General features: G+C 37.3%; 1 protein-coding gene across 1 annotated transcript in view; it reads right to left on the bottom strand.

Moving 5' to 3' along the window:
- The window catches only part of LOC137003749 (protein unc-13 homolog A), a gene marked incomplete at its 5' end in the record, with an annotated part of 71390 nt that overhangs the window by 49699 nt on the left and 7159 nt on the right, over window positions 1-14532 (bottom strand). The window contains 7 exons of the mRNA XM_067364033.1: window positions 151-253; window positions 1385-2398; window positions 4436-4646; window positions 6612-6635; window positions 10054-10108; window positions 10560-10630; window positions 13027-13150. Coding sequence (XP_067220134.1) covers window positions 151-253; window positions 1385-2398; window positions 4436-4646; window positions 6612-6635; window positions 10054-10108; window positions 10560-10630; window positions 13027-13150 — 1602 coding nt within the window. The remainder of the gene's footprint in view (window positions 1-150; window positions 254-1384; window positions 2399-4435; window positions 4647-6611; window positions 6636-10053; window positions 10109-10559; window positions 10631-13026; window positions 13151-14532) is intronic.

Here is a 14532-nt window from a genome sequence, read left to right as displayed (position 1 = left end):
AGTTCTGATTTCCAGAGTTCATTCTGATTTCAAGCATTCTGTGGTTGTGATTTGCACTTTTCTACACACTCCTTCATGAAACTAGAGCAGCAGGAATTTCTGCGTAAAATGTGCATAAAACAAGACATAAATCAAGAGGAACTGCCTCACCTCCTGCAACTGTCGTCGGACTTTCTCAAAGAGTCGTAGCCAGTTCTCTTTAGCTCGGACCGCCGGATCCACCGGCTCCTTCGGCTCCTCGATCACCGGTTCACTGCATAGACATTCAAGATTGTTTGCATGTATGATCCAAAATTAATCTAACAATTCTCAGTCTTGGATGCAACCACACGAGCTTGCTTAACTATCCTGAAAAAGCAGCTTAATAAATGTGGTTTGTGCATTTTAGCTGACTAAGCTGGTTTTTAAAGGGGTTTTGGACACTAATCAGATGGTCAGGTTGGAAGACAAGCTGGTTATCTATCTAAACCAGGTGTAATATCCTAAAAACTGATTTTAAATCATCCAATAAATGTGGTTTGCTCATTTTAGCTGGATAAGCTGATCTGGTTTGTTGGTTTGCTGGCACTTATCAGCCTGGTCAAGCTGGTGAACTATCCAAACCAGGTGAAATATCCTTTTAAATCACACGATAAATGTAGTTTGCCTGTTTTAGCTGGCCAAGCTGATTTGGTTTGCTGGTTTTAAAAGGGTTTTGGGCATGTGTCAGCCTAGTCAAGCTGAAAGACAAGCTGGTTAACTATCTAAACCAGGTGTAATATCATAAAAACAGCTTTTAAATCATTCAATAAACGTGGTTTGCTCATTTTAGCTGGATAAGCTGATCTGGTTTGGTGGCTTTAAAGGGGTTTTGGGCACATATCAGCCTGGTCAAGCTGGTGAACTATCTAAACCAGGTGTAATTTCCTTTTAAATCATCTAAAAGTGGTTTATCAAATAAATTTGGTTTGCTTGTTTTAGCTGGTCAAGCTGGTTGACCATCTAAATCAGGTAAACACCAGTTGGCCATGTTGGGAAACCAGTTAAGACCACCTTATGCTTGTTTTCAGAAGTTTTTGTATCTTTACCAAGACTACCTTGGTCAATCAGCACTACCAGTAATCTTTTCTTTCCTATTGTGACGTATATCCAAGTGAAACTGCTTCTGGGACAAGAAAAAAATGCAGGGCAGGGCTTGGTTTTCTCTACAGGGAATTATTGGGTGGTTGGAGGGTTGTGGTTTGCTATTGGTTGATCTAATTTGAGTGACAGGTTGCCCCGGTTTTGCGCCAGTAAACATGCACGGTAATAATTTTTGGTCGTTTTTGCACAGTCACTTCTTCCAGATATACCTATACTTCAACTATACTATTAGTTTTGGTGAATGGGTTGAGATTTGTGATACCTCTCAGGTTCGGGAACCAGTTCCTCCTCTTCAAAAGGAGGAGATGGAGGAGGACTCTCCATCTTTATTTCCTCAATTGGAGGCTCTTCCATGGGGAAGTCGTCTTCTTGAAGTGGAGGCTCCTCCTTAATTGGTGACTCCGGCTCTGGTTCTGTGGGCAGTTTCTCCTCTGTTGGCGTTGGAGGTTTGGGTTCTGGTGCAGGAGGTTTGGAGATGGTTATGGGTGCAGAAATGGGCAGCTCAGGGGATTTGGTTGTAGTTGGAGGCACCTGTTGGGCGACAGGGGCGGGAGGTTGAGGCATTGGAGTTTGGGATTGTATTGTCGCAGGTTGAGGTTGGGATTGAGATGTTGGTGCAGGTGGTGGTGAAGGAGTAGATCCACCCAACCCAAACACAGCAGTCAATGGCTTAGCCATGGCAAAGAAAGACTGAACTGAAGGTATCGGGCCTGAGGACTGTTGGGGTGGCGGTTGTTGACGGGGCGGTTGCTGGGGGGCAGGAACTTGCTGGTTTAGGGGTTTGGCTGGAGGTTGGGGTTGCGTCTGATTGGATGGTTGAACTGGAGGTTGGCTGGCGTTCTGAGACTGTTGCTGTTGGTGAAGCGAAGGCTGTTTCTCCAGAGGAGGTCTTGATGGGACGTCCAGCGTTGGTGCGGTGCTGGATGGAGTCGGAGTGAAAGGAAGTTCTTGGTCCTCGTCCAGCGGATACAAATCTTCTTCCTCATAGTGGAAGTCCTCCTCACCCTCGTACATGTCCACCTCCTCTGCATACAGGTCACCATCTTCTTCCTCATATAGAGCACCTTCTTCGCCTCCGTCCTTACTGTAGGCGCATTCGTCGCTGTACGCCCCCTGCGTCTCGTCCCAGTCGGGCGAGCCCTTGCTGTAGGACACGGATGAGTGGCAGGAGTGGTACGAGTCGTTCTCGTCGTAAAGTTCTCGCTCACCGTACTCTTCGCTCAGTTGAGAACTACAGTGACTGAGCTCGGCTGAGGATGCATAGCTCCCGGTCGGACTGGAAAAGGACAAAGAGTGAGTCACACATTTTTTGCAAACAATTTGGCCATTGTTCAGGGTATCTGCAGGGCTTTTAAGTCAAATTTAAAGGGGTGATTGATTATGATTTCACTTTTTAACTTTAGTTAGTGTGTAATGTTGCTGTTTGAGTATAAACAACATCTGCAAAGTTACGACGCTCAAAGTTCAATGCAAAGGAAGATGTTTTCTTTTACAGAAATCACTACAACAAACGGCTGGTAGGGACTACAACAAGCTTCTTCCCGGGTTAGTGACATCACAAACCCTAAATTTTACATAAACCCCGCCCCTGAGAACACACAACAAAGGGGGCGGGGCCATGTTGGGCTGCTTTAGAGAAGAGGAAGAGTTGTTGTAGTCGAGTGTTGTTGACATGCCGTCATTTTACACCGGACTGCTTCACAAACGAGGGTCAATTCAACACAAAAGATGAACATGACGGCACATGCCAGTGGATGAGTTTGATCAACTCCACAGCAACTACATCAATTTATCCACTAACCATTCAGAAACGTCTAAAAGTTGTAACTTCTTCCTGAGTCTCTCCATCAGTGTCGACTCCGGTTTGAACAATGTAAGTCTGAACACTTTCGTCATTTTGGCTGCGTGAGATTCTCCAGCTTTGTTGTTGTTGAGCTGTTAAAGCTCCGCCCTCTTCTGGAAAGGGGGCAGGGAGCAGCAGCTCATTTGCATTTAAAGGGACACACACAAAGACGGCGTGTTTTTGCTCACACCCAAATAGGGGCAAATTTGACAAGCTATAATAAATGATCTGTGGGGGATTTTGAGCTGAAACTTCACACACACATTCTGGAGACTCCAGAGACTGATATTACATCTTGTAAAAGGGGCATTATAGGTCATCTTTAAGGCTTTTTCTGACCTTATTTAAGATTCGCACAAATTAATACCATATGAGCAGAGTAGCGGACATTTCTATGGTAACATACTAACCATAAAGTGACTGTAAAAACTGTAAAGTTTTAATCAACTTTACAGGTTTTGACAAAAACAAAGATTTATAAAATGCTAACATTTGATCACAATTCTGCCTTTAAACCATTTTTTAAGCAAAGGGAGGATTCAAAACTATAAATTATTATATTTATAATCATAAAAAACAAGAGTTGTATTCATTTTTGACATTTTTGACACAATCCACAAAAGAAATCGGTCACACTTTACATTAGGGTCCAATTCTCAGTATTAACTATTTACTATGACTTTTGCCTCAATTAACTCCTAATTACTGCTTATTAAGGTAGTTTAGGTATTGGATAGGATTAAGGGATGTAGAATATGGTCATGCAGAATAAGGCATTAATATGTGCTTTATAAGTACTGATAAACAGCTAATTAGCAACTATAGTGACAATTGGACCCTAAACTGAAGTGTTACCAAGAAATCGAATAAGAAATAAGTTATTGATTGTATTTAAAGCAGGATAAAAATAATCAATACCTTCAAAAAATGGTCTCAAGACCAAGACTACAACACTAGCAACACAGGGCTGATCCAGAAACAGGAGAATCCACTGAGCCCTTAAGCAAGGCACGCTGATGTCAAGTCTTTTTATAAATCAATGAAAACTCTTCTTGATGAATAATGGAAGAGAAACAAAGGACTTTGCCAGGAGGGGAAAAAAAGAGTATCAGAAAAAAAGGTGATAAGAGACACGCCGATCAGACATGATGAATGAGCCCATTAAAGAAAAACCGAAGAGCAAGAAGGAGACACACCTGCTGAGAAACTCGCTCATGCTGCATCAGTTAATTGTGCCATGATTGTTTCATGAATCAGAAATGAATCAGTTTAAACAAAAAGAAAACCAAAGCTTCATCCCATATGGAAAAAAAGTTATTTTGTTTCATAGCAAATATATATTTTAAATACATGAAAAATATGTGTTGTAAACAGTGAGGCTAATTACCACTGTCTACCCATTTCTAATGCTGTAATGACCAGAACTGAGTATTACAGAAACATCTAGCTGTCCTTCTCTCTCTCTCTCACCTGATGCCTCTCTGATGGTCGTACTCAAGGTCACAGTTGTTGATGGTGCGTGAGAAGGAGCCGCGGGGATTGCGGTGCTGGTGGCCCATGGGATACTGGTGGACTGAGGCGTTGGGTTGAGATGTGGAGTAGAACGGGGGTGGTATACTGTTACTGGTCTCACTGCGGTAATCACTGTCTCGGTCATCCATTGCACTGTCTGGATCATTGTCTATAAACACACACACATTTCAAAGACATGCATTTGCAAAAGCATTATAAAAAACACAAAAACACACATATGCAAATCTGTCATGACCATGAGAAAGTGTGCTGTTATACAGGCAAAACCATTGTTTTGTAATGCACTGGTCAACCTCCAAAATGCACATTTATCTGTTTATTTTATTGCATTTTATCTCTTTGCATCTGTAGATTTCAATTATAATAAATATATTTAAAGGCAGTTAGTTAGAGTCGGAAATCTCCACTTCAGCAGCTTTACACACACCTAACTTTCCTACTTATAATCTGAATTTTTTCTTCATATATAATTTGCCTGATTTTATAATTTTGTATTCCTAAAAACATGCCGATTTCTTTTTTTTATCTGGCTGGTGACAGTATTTTCTGATATATGAAAAGATAAAAAGAGAAATCCGAAATCCCCTCTGTAAAAACCTTAAAAGTTTATCGGGACAAACTTTTATGTTGGCTTGTCTAAAAGTTTGAAAGTTTTATAAGCTTCCTAGCAAGTTTTATCATGATGCTAACAAGTTTTGTCATATTGTTAACATTTTAACACATTGCTAATATGTTTTAACAAGTTGCTAGCATGAATGAGCATGCTGTTAACAAGTTTAGCATTTTGCTAGCATGAATTTTTATGTTGTTAACATGTTTTGCATTTTGCTAACATGAATTAGCACATTGCTAGAATGTTTTATCATGTTGCTAACATGATTTAACATGTTAACATGTTTTAGATTTAACATGATTTAACATGATACATCTTGCCAACATGTTTTAACATGTTATTTGCATGTTGCTAGCATTTTTAACATTTTGTTAGCTTGAATTAACATGTTGTTAGCATGATTTAGTATGCTGGTAACATGTTTTAGCACGTTAACATGATTTAGCATTTTGTTAACATGAATTAGCACATTGCTGGTGTGTTTTATCATGTTGCTAGCATGATTTAGCATGTTAACATGTTTAAGATGTTAACACGTTGCCAACATAAATGAGCATGCTGTTAACAAGTCTTAACACATTGCTAGCATGTTTACCATGTTGTTAGCATGAATTTGTATGTTGTTAACATGTTTTACCATGTTGCTAGCATGATTTAACATTGTAACATGTTTTAGCATTTTTTTCTAGCATTATTTAACATGATACATCTTGCCAACATGTTTTAACATGTTATTTGCATGAATTTGCAAGTTTCTAGCATGTTTACCATTTTGTTAGCATGAATTAACATGTTGTTAGCATGATTTAGTATGCTGGTAGCATGTTTTAGCACGTTAACATGATATAGCATCTTGGTAACATGAATTAGCACATTGTTGGTATGTTTTATCATGTTACGAGCATGATTTAGCATGTTAACATGTTTTAGCATTTTTTTGCTAGCATGATTTAACATGATACATCTTGCCAACATGTTTTAACATGTTATTAGCACGAATCTGCAAGTTGGTGGCATGTTTAGCATTTTGTTAGCATGAATTAACATGTTTTTAGCATGATTTAGTATGCTGATTGCATTTTTTAGCACTTTAACATGATTTATCATCTTGGTAACATGAATTGCTGGTATGGTTTAATACATTGCTAGCATTAATTAACACGCTGTTCACATGAATTAGCATACTATTAGCATGCTTTAATACTTTGCTAATATTAATGAGCGTGTTGTTAACAGATTTTAACACATTTCTAACATGCTTTAGCATGTTGCTACTATGAATTTGCATGTTGCTAGCATGTGTTAGCATGATTAAGCATGTTGCTAGCATTTTTGAGCATGTTGCTAGAATGAATAAGCATGTTGCTAGCATTTTTGAGCATGTTGCTAGCATGTTTTAACATATTGCTGTATTGCATATTTTGCTGAGAGCTAACTAAAAAAGAATAGGAAAGCAGATGTCAGAATAATGAGCTCATAATGACAGATATGGAAACTCACTCTGCTGGTCACCCCACCAGTTACCTGTAAGAGACAAGAGAAGACGGAGAATCACTCATAATGCAGTGCTGATGTCTAACATACACTATGTTCTGGCAAGGTTCTTTCAAAGCTACGAACAAACAGTATTCCAGTAATGTTAATAGACTGTTCATTTAAAGTTATCTGGCCTTTAATAATGGTCTCAAAATGTTAGCACAAAAACATTATTTATGCATTGTTTATGAAAGTTTAGCTTTGTTTTCTGAATCGTTTTAGGGGCCGTTGACACAACAACGATGCAATAAAACCTAAAAAGTTTTTCCTTTGCTTTTTTTGCATACAGACGACAGTGTTGTCAAAACGATCCCCGATCACATGGATCCGCAAAAACAACTAAAATCACTGCCTTCTCCTGCCTGGCCAGTAGATGGCAATGTCACTTTGTAAAGAAGCACTACGAGCCTATAGACTGTACACATAATGCGCATGACTTCACCGTTTTCACAAATTTGCATTTTTGTAGTATACGCGTAGACGATAACTACGGAGCCCCGCACATGACATGCAAGAAAAAAATTTACTCAATTTACTAAATCGTGCGCACGTTTTAGCCCACTTTATTTTCCTGCATGTTATGTCTGGGGCTAATGCTATTGTTTTCAAAAACTTCAATTTTTGTGTGTCCTGTAAACGGCCTCTCAAAACAGAATTTTTTTTTATGCATTTTGGCTGTTTGGCTGCGTTTTGGTGGCATGTAAATGCAAGCTTTCAAACTTTGAAAACAGCTTTTCAAGTGCAAGTTCTTGAAAATGATACCGTTATCGTCTCCATGTAAACTACAAAAATGGTGATGTCAAGCGCATGTGTATTACATATTCAGTCTATAGGCGCGTAGTGTTTCTTTACAAAGTGACATCGCCATCTACTGGCCTGACATGGATAATACAGTGTTTTAGCCATTTTTACATTTGAACAGTGATCATTTTGACTATGTTGTCGTCTGTACACGAAAACACAGAGAAAAAACTGAGAAAACTGTTTATAGTACATCATTGTTGTGTAAACGTACCCTCAGTTTGATGTTCATGTAATGTTTTTAAAATGTTACTATTTGTTTCAGAATGTTCAGAGAACATTCAAAAGTAACATTCCCATAATGTTTGTAAAATGATAAAATGGAATGTTACCCTAATGTTCTTATAACGTTAAGGGAAAAATATTTAAGAAACCTTGTAAAAACTGGATGCTTTGAACGTTCAGAGTAGGGGTGTGCAATATCGCGATCTTTGATTGTGAACAATTAAAATGTCTCCTCAATCTGCTTTTCACAATCATGAAAGTTTATTATTTGCATGTGTTTTAAAGCCTTGCATGTGCACAATAAAAGCCTGTCAAACAGCATGTGAGTACTAAACTAAGTTATCTTTTGCATCTTATTGCGCTTAAACTGTCAAATACATAAATCTAGTCAGTTGTGTCTTATGTAAGTGAACGTAAACTGTTGGGAGAAAACCGGATGCATGTCTGTATATTAGATCTGTGCATGAGGTCTTAAAGTGACAGCAGCCTAATAATCCGTCTGTCATTAATGTTAATCAAACAACAAAAGACAAAGAGAAAATCACTCATTGCACTTCACTGAATAACTTCAGTAGCTTTAATAAGAATCAGTGTATATATAATTTATACAGTGAAGTCTATGTAGTGGTTTTTTTACATTTATTTAATTTCTTACTATTAATACAGCTACTGTGAAAAATAAAGCACTTTTTTTTTTATTTGTATATTACATTTGTAATCAGCATCTTTGTTCCTGTTTTTAATAAAGATTTTCATGTTCGCTCACCCCTACTTTGGCCTAAAATTCTTTTTCTTTTATATTTTGTTACCTTGCAAGTCTACATATTTAAAATAGGGAAATTAGTTTGGCTGTACTGCTAATCACTTGCAAAATAGTAAAACCAACACAAAAAAATTGTGAATCGTGATTCCCCCCCAAAAACTGTGATATAATATTTTGCCATATCACCCACCGCTAGTTCATTATCAAAATGTTCTTAGACATATATATTTTTTTTAGCTGTGATTCACTTTGTCACAAACTCTGTCTGCGTCTCTTCCTGCAACAGGGTGACGTCTCGTTGTGATGACTCAGTGCTCTGTGATTAAGGTGATGTGCAACTGGCCGCCATCCAGCGATGATTCCCAGCTGCATGGCTCAGCCAATGAGTAAGTCCTACAGTCTAGCCCCACCCCCTTGGGAGCTGCATCAGCAGCACTCAAGGAGTGTGTGTGTGTGTGTGTGTGTGTGTGTGTGTGTGTGTGTGTGTGTGTGTGTGTGTGTGTGTGTGTGTGTGTGTGTGTGTGTGAGTAATAAGAGGGTAAGTCACAGTAAGTCAGAGCTCCATTCATGCTCACTGCTGCTCATTCAGCTTTCTGCGGTACTTCCGTTATTACCATCATTCATAAATCACATTAACAGTGACGCACGTACGGGAAGAGCCGAACCGCTACAGTACTTAGTGGTTTATATGCTCAGAACTGTGAATTTATGTGAAATCTGAATCCGATCTGATCTAACACTCTCAACCATGAACAAAATTTTTAGTTTTTTTGAAACAAAATAAACATTAACTGAAATAAATTATATAAACTTAAACTTATTTTATTTCAGCCGACATTTCTCATTTTGTTGTAATTTTAAGTACTAAAATAACTAAAACTAATAAATAAAAATGAATAGACATTACACAAATAAATAAAAAGATAAATAAATAAAAAATGACAAAAACAACAAAATTACTAAAACTTGAACTAAAATTAAAGTGAAACAGACAATACAAAAATAAAATTTAATTTAAATTATTAACAAAAATATAATAGTATATCAGATACAATAACTAAAACTGATAAACAAATTTGAATAAAAACTATATAGACATTTAAAAAAAGATAAAAAAAAATTACTGACATTTTAACTGTTAAAAACAGAAAATATAAAAATACAATCTAAAAAACAATAACAAAACAATAACAAAAATATAATAGTATATCAATGATACTAAAATAACACTAATACATATTAAAATAACAAACTAAATTAACTAAAATGAATAAATAAAATGGAAAAAAAACTATATAGATATGTTAATGACAAAAACAAAAACAGGCGAAAACAGGAAATATTTAAAAATTTTAATCTAAATCAAAATATTAACAAAAAATATAATATTGATACTAAAATAATGAATTTCCACAAAATCGTCCATTCATAAAGTTTACCTAAATTAAATGAGCTAAATTAACTAAATTAACTTCAATCACTTATTACGTTTTTGCAATATTTACTAATATTTGGCTGAAAATATTTGGCTTTTGGAACTGAAAGAAGGGGAAATTAACTATAATGTCTAATTTGATGAAGATTTGAGCTTTAATGCATGTAGAAGATCAAACTCACAGCACTGTGTTCCAGGTACAGACAGCGGCCTCTCCTGAACCTCCTGATACGTATACTGCAACAAAAATCACACACATACACCTGTTCAATTAGTCTAATACTGACACTTTAACTTTCTATTACAGCACAACTATAACAAATTAACACACTGAAAGTGAGCAATATCACTTTCAGAATGATTTTTTCCAGCTGATCAACAATAAAAACAATGATAGCCAATCACAATCAAGCAGACATTAAAGATCTCGAGCATTTAAAACAGAACTGTGGTGCACACTTAGAATCAACAGAACTATATCATCCACTGGTGGATACTAATTATCATTCTTGGTGTGAAGAGGCCTTTAATCTTATTTGATTTTGCGCTGTGACCATGAAGTGGATGCTCTACAGATACTACTGATTCACAAAGTGCAAAGCAACAGTGAATCTTATGTGTTCATTTGAAGGCTATGGGTTTTTGTGAGCACATGAAAAAACAACAGACAGCACAGAGACAGACTCACATCCTGGTCTCGCATGGCGTTGAGCTGCTCCAGTTTTTTGGCCCAGTATCGAGCCTCTTCTTCCGGGATGTCTGCAGGAGAAGGACTAAGTCATTAAAATATCTAGTTTCAGATTCCTCATATCTAAGGGTGTGTTCACACTTGGCCGATTTGGTTTGATATTAACGAACTTTGGTGCAATTTGCTCTGTTCGTGCAGTTCATTTTAATAAGTGTGAACGCTGCCTTAACAGTTATGTCATATTTCGCTCTTACTAGTCTATTTATAAAGGCATTCTATCTCTTTAACCAGAACTATTACAATCACAACCAAAAACAAAAACACCATTCAATCTTCATCCCTCAGTTCCTCTCCTAAAATGAAATGATACCAGTAGGTGGCGGCAAATCATTGTCTTAACAAGTTAATCATTGAATCATTCACTCTAACGACTCATTCAAAACGGCTGATTCAGGGACAATCATTGAGTCATTCATTAGAACGATTCATTTAAAAACGCAGATTCATTCAGCAACGAAACTGAAACTGTGTTGCTCAGAGAAGAGCAATGTCTCTACTGTTTGGAACTATTTTCATTGTCAAAATAGAGGAAAAACAGATAATATTAAGTCTAAAAAGTTAGTCACCTAATAGCCTATTAACTTATTGTTTATTGAATTGTTGTGTAAAACCAATATCACATTTGCAAACGTGCTGATATTCGGGAAAACAGCACTTTTGCTCGTGTGATATTGCTTATAAATATTAAAAACAAGAAGGAGACTTTTATGCACCATATTTTGGTGCATATTTTATTAATTATGGTGGCCTTTCTGTCCTAAGCCCTGTTAATGTCCGACCCTTGTGTGTGTTTGCATATGCGCTGCGTGATGGCGAGGGGCGAGGCTCTTTTTCGAGCACAAGCGGAGGCCCCTTCTGTTGCAAGCATAGAAACATATAGCAAAGGCCTCTACTGGTCTCGGTCCACTTACAAGCAAACTCTGGTGTGGTTTGACTGAAATATGAACGCAGCATGGAACAAAAACCTCTAGATGAACCAAAAACAGGACTTGATGTCACAAGATGTGACCCTAAAAAGGACAGAATACTAAAGAATACCTGGTTCTTCTCGTCTTCAGTTTGTTACAGATGTCAGATCTTCGTTTGTGTGCGTGATGGAGGGATTCCTGCCGCTGTTTTGACTCCTCTACACATTTTATAAGCTCTTTGTTCTCAACTGGTAAAAATACCATCGTACTGTATGTACGCACATACAAGGAACATGTTTAGCACAGCACATTTTGGATGTGTGCTCACAAAATATACGTCGTTGTTTTGTATCTTTAGGTTCGGTGTGCGAACCAGGACTAAATATATAATTTTCTTTTTGGTCCAGACCAAACTAACCAAGAGAACTGAACTTCAAGAGTAAACACCCTAAATGTGACACAAAATAGCTTTCATGTCATCAGACTGTGTAAATGGATGGTTCTCAAGCTGCAAAGCCTCTGTTCAGACAGGTGTCGTGTGTCTACAGACAGCAGGATGTCTTCTGAGGGAAATCAGCTCATTAATATTGACTGAGCGGGAGAGTTTCGGTGTGAAGGTGTGTTTCTGCTGAACACGGTCTTTTTGAGAACAACACCTCATTTGTTCAGAAAACATGCTCTGAACTATAGGCTCATCTTTCATTTGAGGCCGTTAAAAACTAGGTTTGAAGAAGTTAGACTTTTCTTTCACTGGGTCTCATTCATGAAACACGAGCAGAACAATTTTTTGTGTAAATCGTGTGTAAAGTGGTTCTGCCGTAAATTTTCAGATTCATTAAAATGTTCGTATTTTCCAAATGTTAGTTGGTACGAAAGAAATCTACACCTGCTCCCAGCCACGCGTAAATAGTACGTTTAACATCCGAACGTTTTGCTCATTAATAAGGCTGCATTTTAATTCACCTTAATTAGGTACATATTTACACAGCATTTTGACAAATATTATATATAGTAATTACATACATTTTTTCTTTTTACTTTTATTGTGAGAGCCAGTAATAGCATCTGCAAACGGAGCACTTTAATCAAATAATGAATTGATTTCAATAGGGCTGGGCAAAATAATGGCCCCTTAATTGTTATGGAAATTGTTTCCTAAAAAATGGCCAAAATCCTTCCTTTGTTGTCATAATATGATGCCCATATATAGTTGTCAGTCGGATTTAATGGGCGGGATTTATGGTAATTGAGAATGAGCGTGCACGCGCGTCCCATTTACGACTGATTGGAATTCATTAACACACACACACATTTCACTATCACTTCTGACGTTTACGAAGTATTTGTGAATCAGGAGAAGAGTTTTCGGGAAAGTCTCTTTACGCGCAAATCACTCACATATTTACTCGTATATTTATGAATGTTTCATGAATGAGACCCATTATGTCTGTAAATAAGCTGTATTTTTGTGTTTATAGCAGTGATGAGTATGATCTCACCCAGCGGCAGTTCGAAGCGCGTGTCCAGAAGCAGACGGTGGAATGTCGGATCTTTGGTGCCACAGATTTCATTATCCGCCATTATGACCTGAGAATCTAGAGTCAGCCATTCCCCTGGTCCTTCCTGAAACACACAAACACACAAATGATCTGTATGTCCCAAATAACATACTATACATACACTATGCACTTACACAACGCCAAAGCAACCGGAGCTTCTAACAATGACTTTACCAATCAGCAGTGATGGGAATAACGGTGTGTGTTGGACTAGTAGTTGTTCATTTAAGCCATTAGTTGACTAATCACATAATTTTATTTCTTAAATACTGGAGAGAATAAACCATAATAATGAGCGGTTACGTAATATAGGCTATATAGCACTCAAGCGCATGCATAAAGCTTGCCATAAAGAACCGACAAAAGTAATGATTATGAATGTGACAAAAACAGTAAGGAGACATTTTAATTGTTTATTAATAAACTAATGTTTTCTGAATCAGTGTCGGCTGCAAAGTTGACATTGCTGACTCTTATCACCACCGTGGACGCACCTAGAGAGAAAATGCAAACTTTATTTGGACAACATAATCAGAGAGTAGCCTATTTCTTTTAGTTTTTAATTATTTCTATTAAAAGAAGACATTTCAAGCTTTCTATAGATATATTTCTCATGTCTCTGAGGCAAGTAGCCGCTGAGTTTCGGTTCATTTAGCCTATGAGACGCGCTCCAGTTTATGTGCAAGTGATCGCGCCGGCGCCATGATTATATTGTCGTGATTATATTTTCTGCTATATTTGCTTCTTATTTATTAAATCCAGGCAATTGGTTGATGAAAAATTGATTAAAATTAAGATACAATTTTTACAAAATGAAATTCACTTTAAAGAAAGGCTTTCTACAAAACAAAATTTAATGAAGTGGTCAAAATCATGTCTGTCCCACTCCATGTCTCCCGATATATTGCGCATCTTATGATGCATCCTATCTTACTCATATTGTTCACTTAAAGCTAAAAAATAAAGTCTTTAATAGTGATTTAAAAATGGTTATTGATGGCCTAACATGGAGAGGAAGATTATCCCAGACTTTAGGGCAGAAAAGTCATGATCAATCGCCCTTAGATTTACAGATTTGCATTTACTTAAAACAAACTCTTGTTTAAGTGAAAACCAAATTCTGCTCTTTTAGCTCAAATCAGACTAAAAAGTGTATTTTTTCAGGTCAGTCTACCAGTCAGTAGAAGTTCACATAGGTCTTTTCAGCGGGAATGCATCAGCTGATGCCTTTGCCAATAAAGCGATCAGCTCTTTTAATTGAAAAGTTGGACCTTCCACTCTTACAGCCCATTAACTTTCACAGAGTGACCTGTCTCCTCCTCTTACAGGTCTCTGATCAGTCACAGAGAGCTGGGCGGCTAACCTCAGTGCACTGACTTTACTTCCCAGAATGCCGTTGGCGATGATCGCCTCCTGATAACTGATGACTCATTCGATTTCTCTCAG

Source organism: Chanodichthys erythropterus, chromosome 16 (assembly GCF_024489055.1).
Source record: "Chanodichthys erythropterus isolate Z2021 chromosome 16, ASM2448905v1, whole genome shotgun sequence".
In the NCBI taxonomy this organism is placed as follows: Eukaryota; Metazoa; Chordata; class Actinopteri; order Cypriniformes; family Xenocyprididae; genus Chanodichthys; species Chanodichthys erythropterus.
This window is presented reverse-complemented; position numbering and strand designations above follow the sequence as displayed.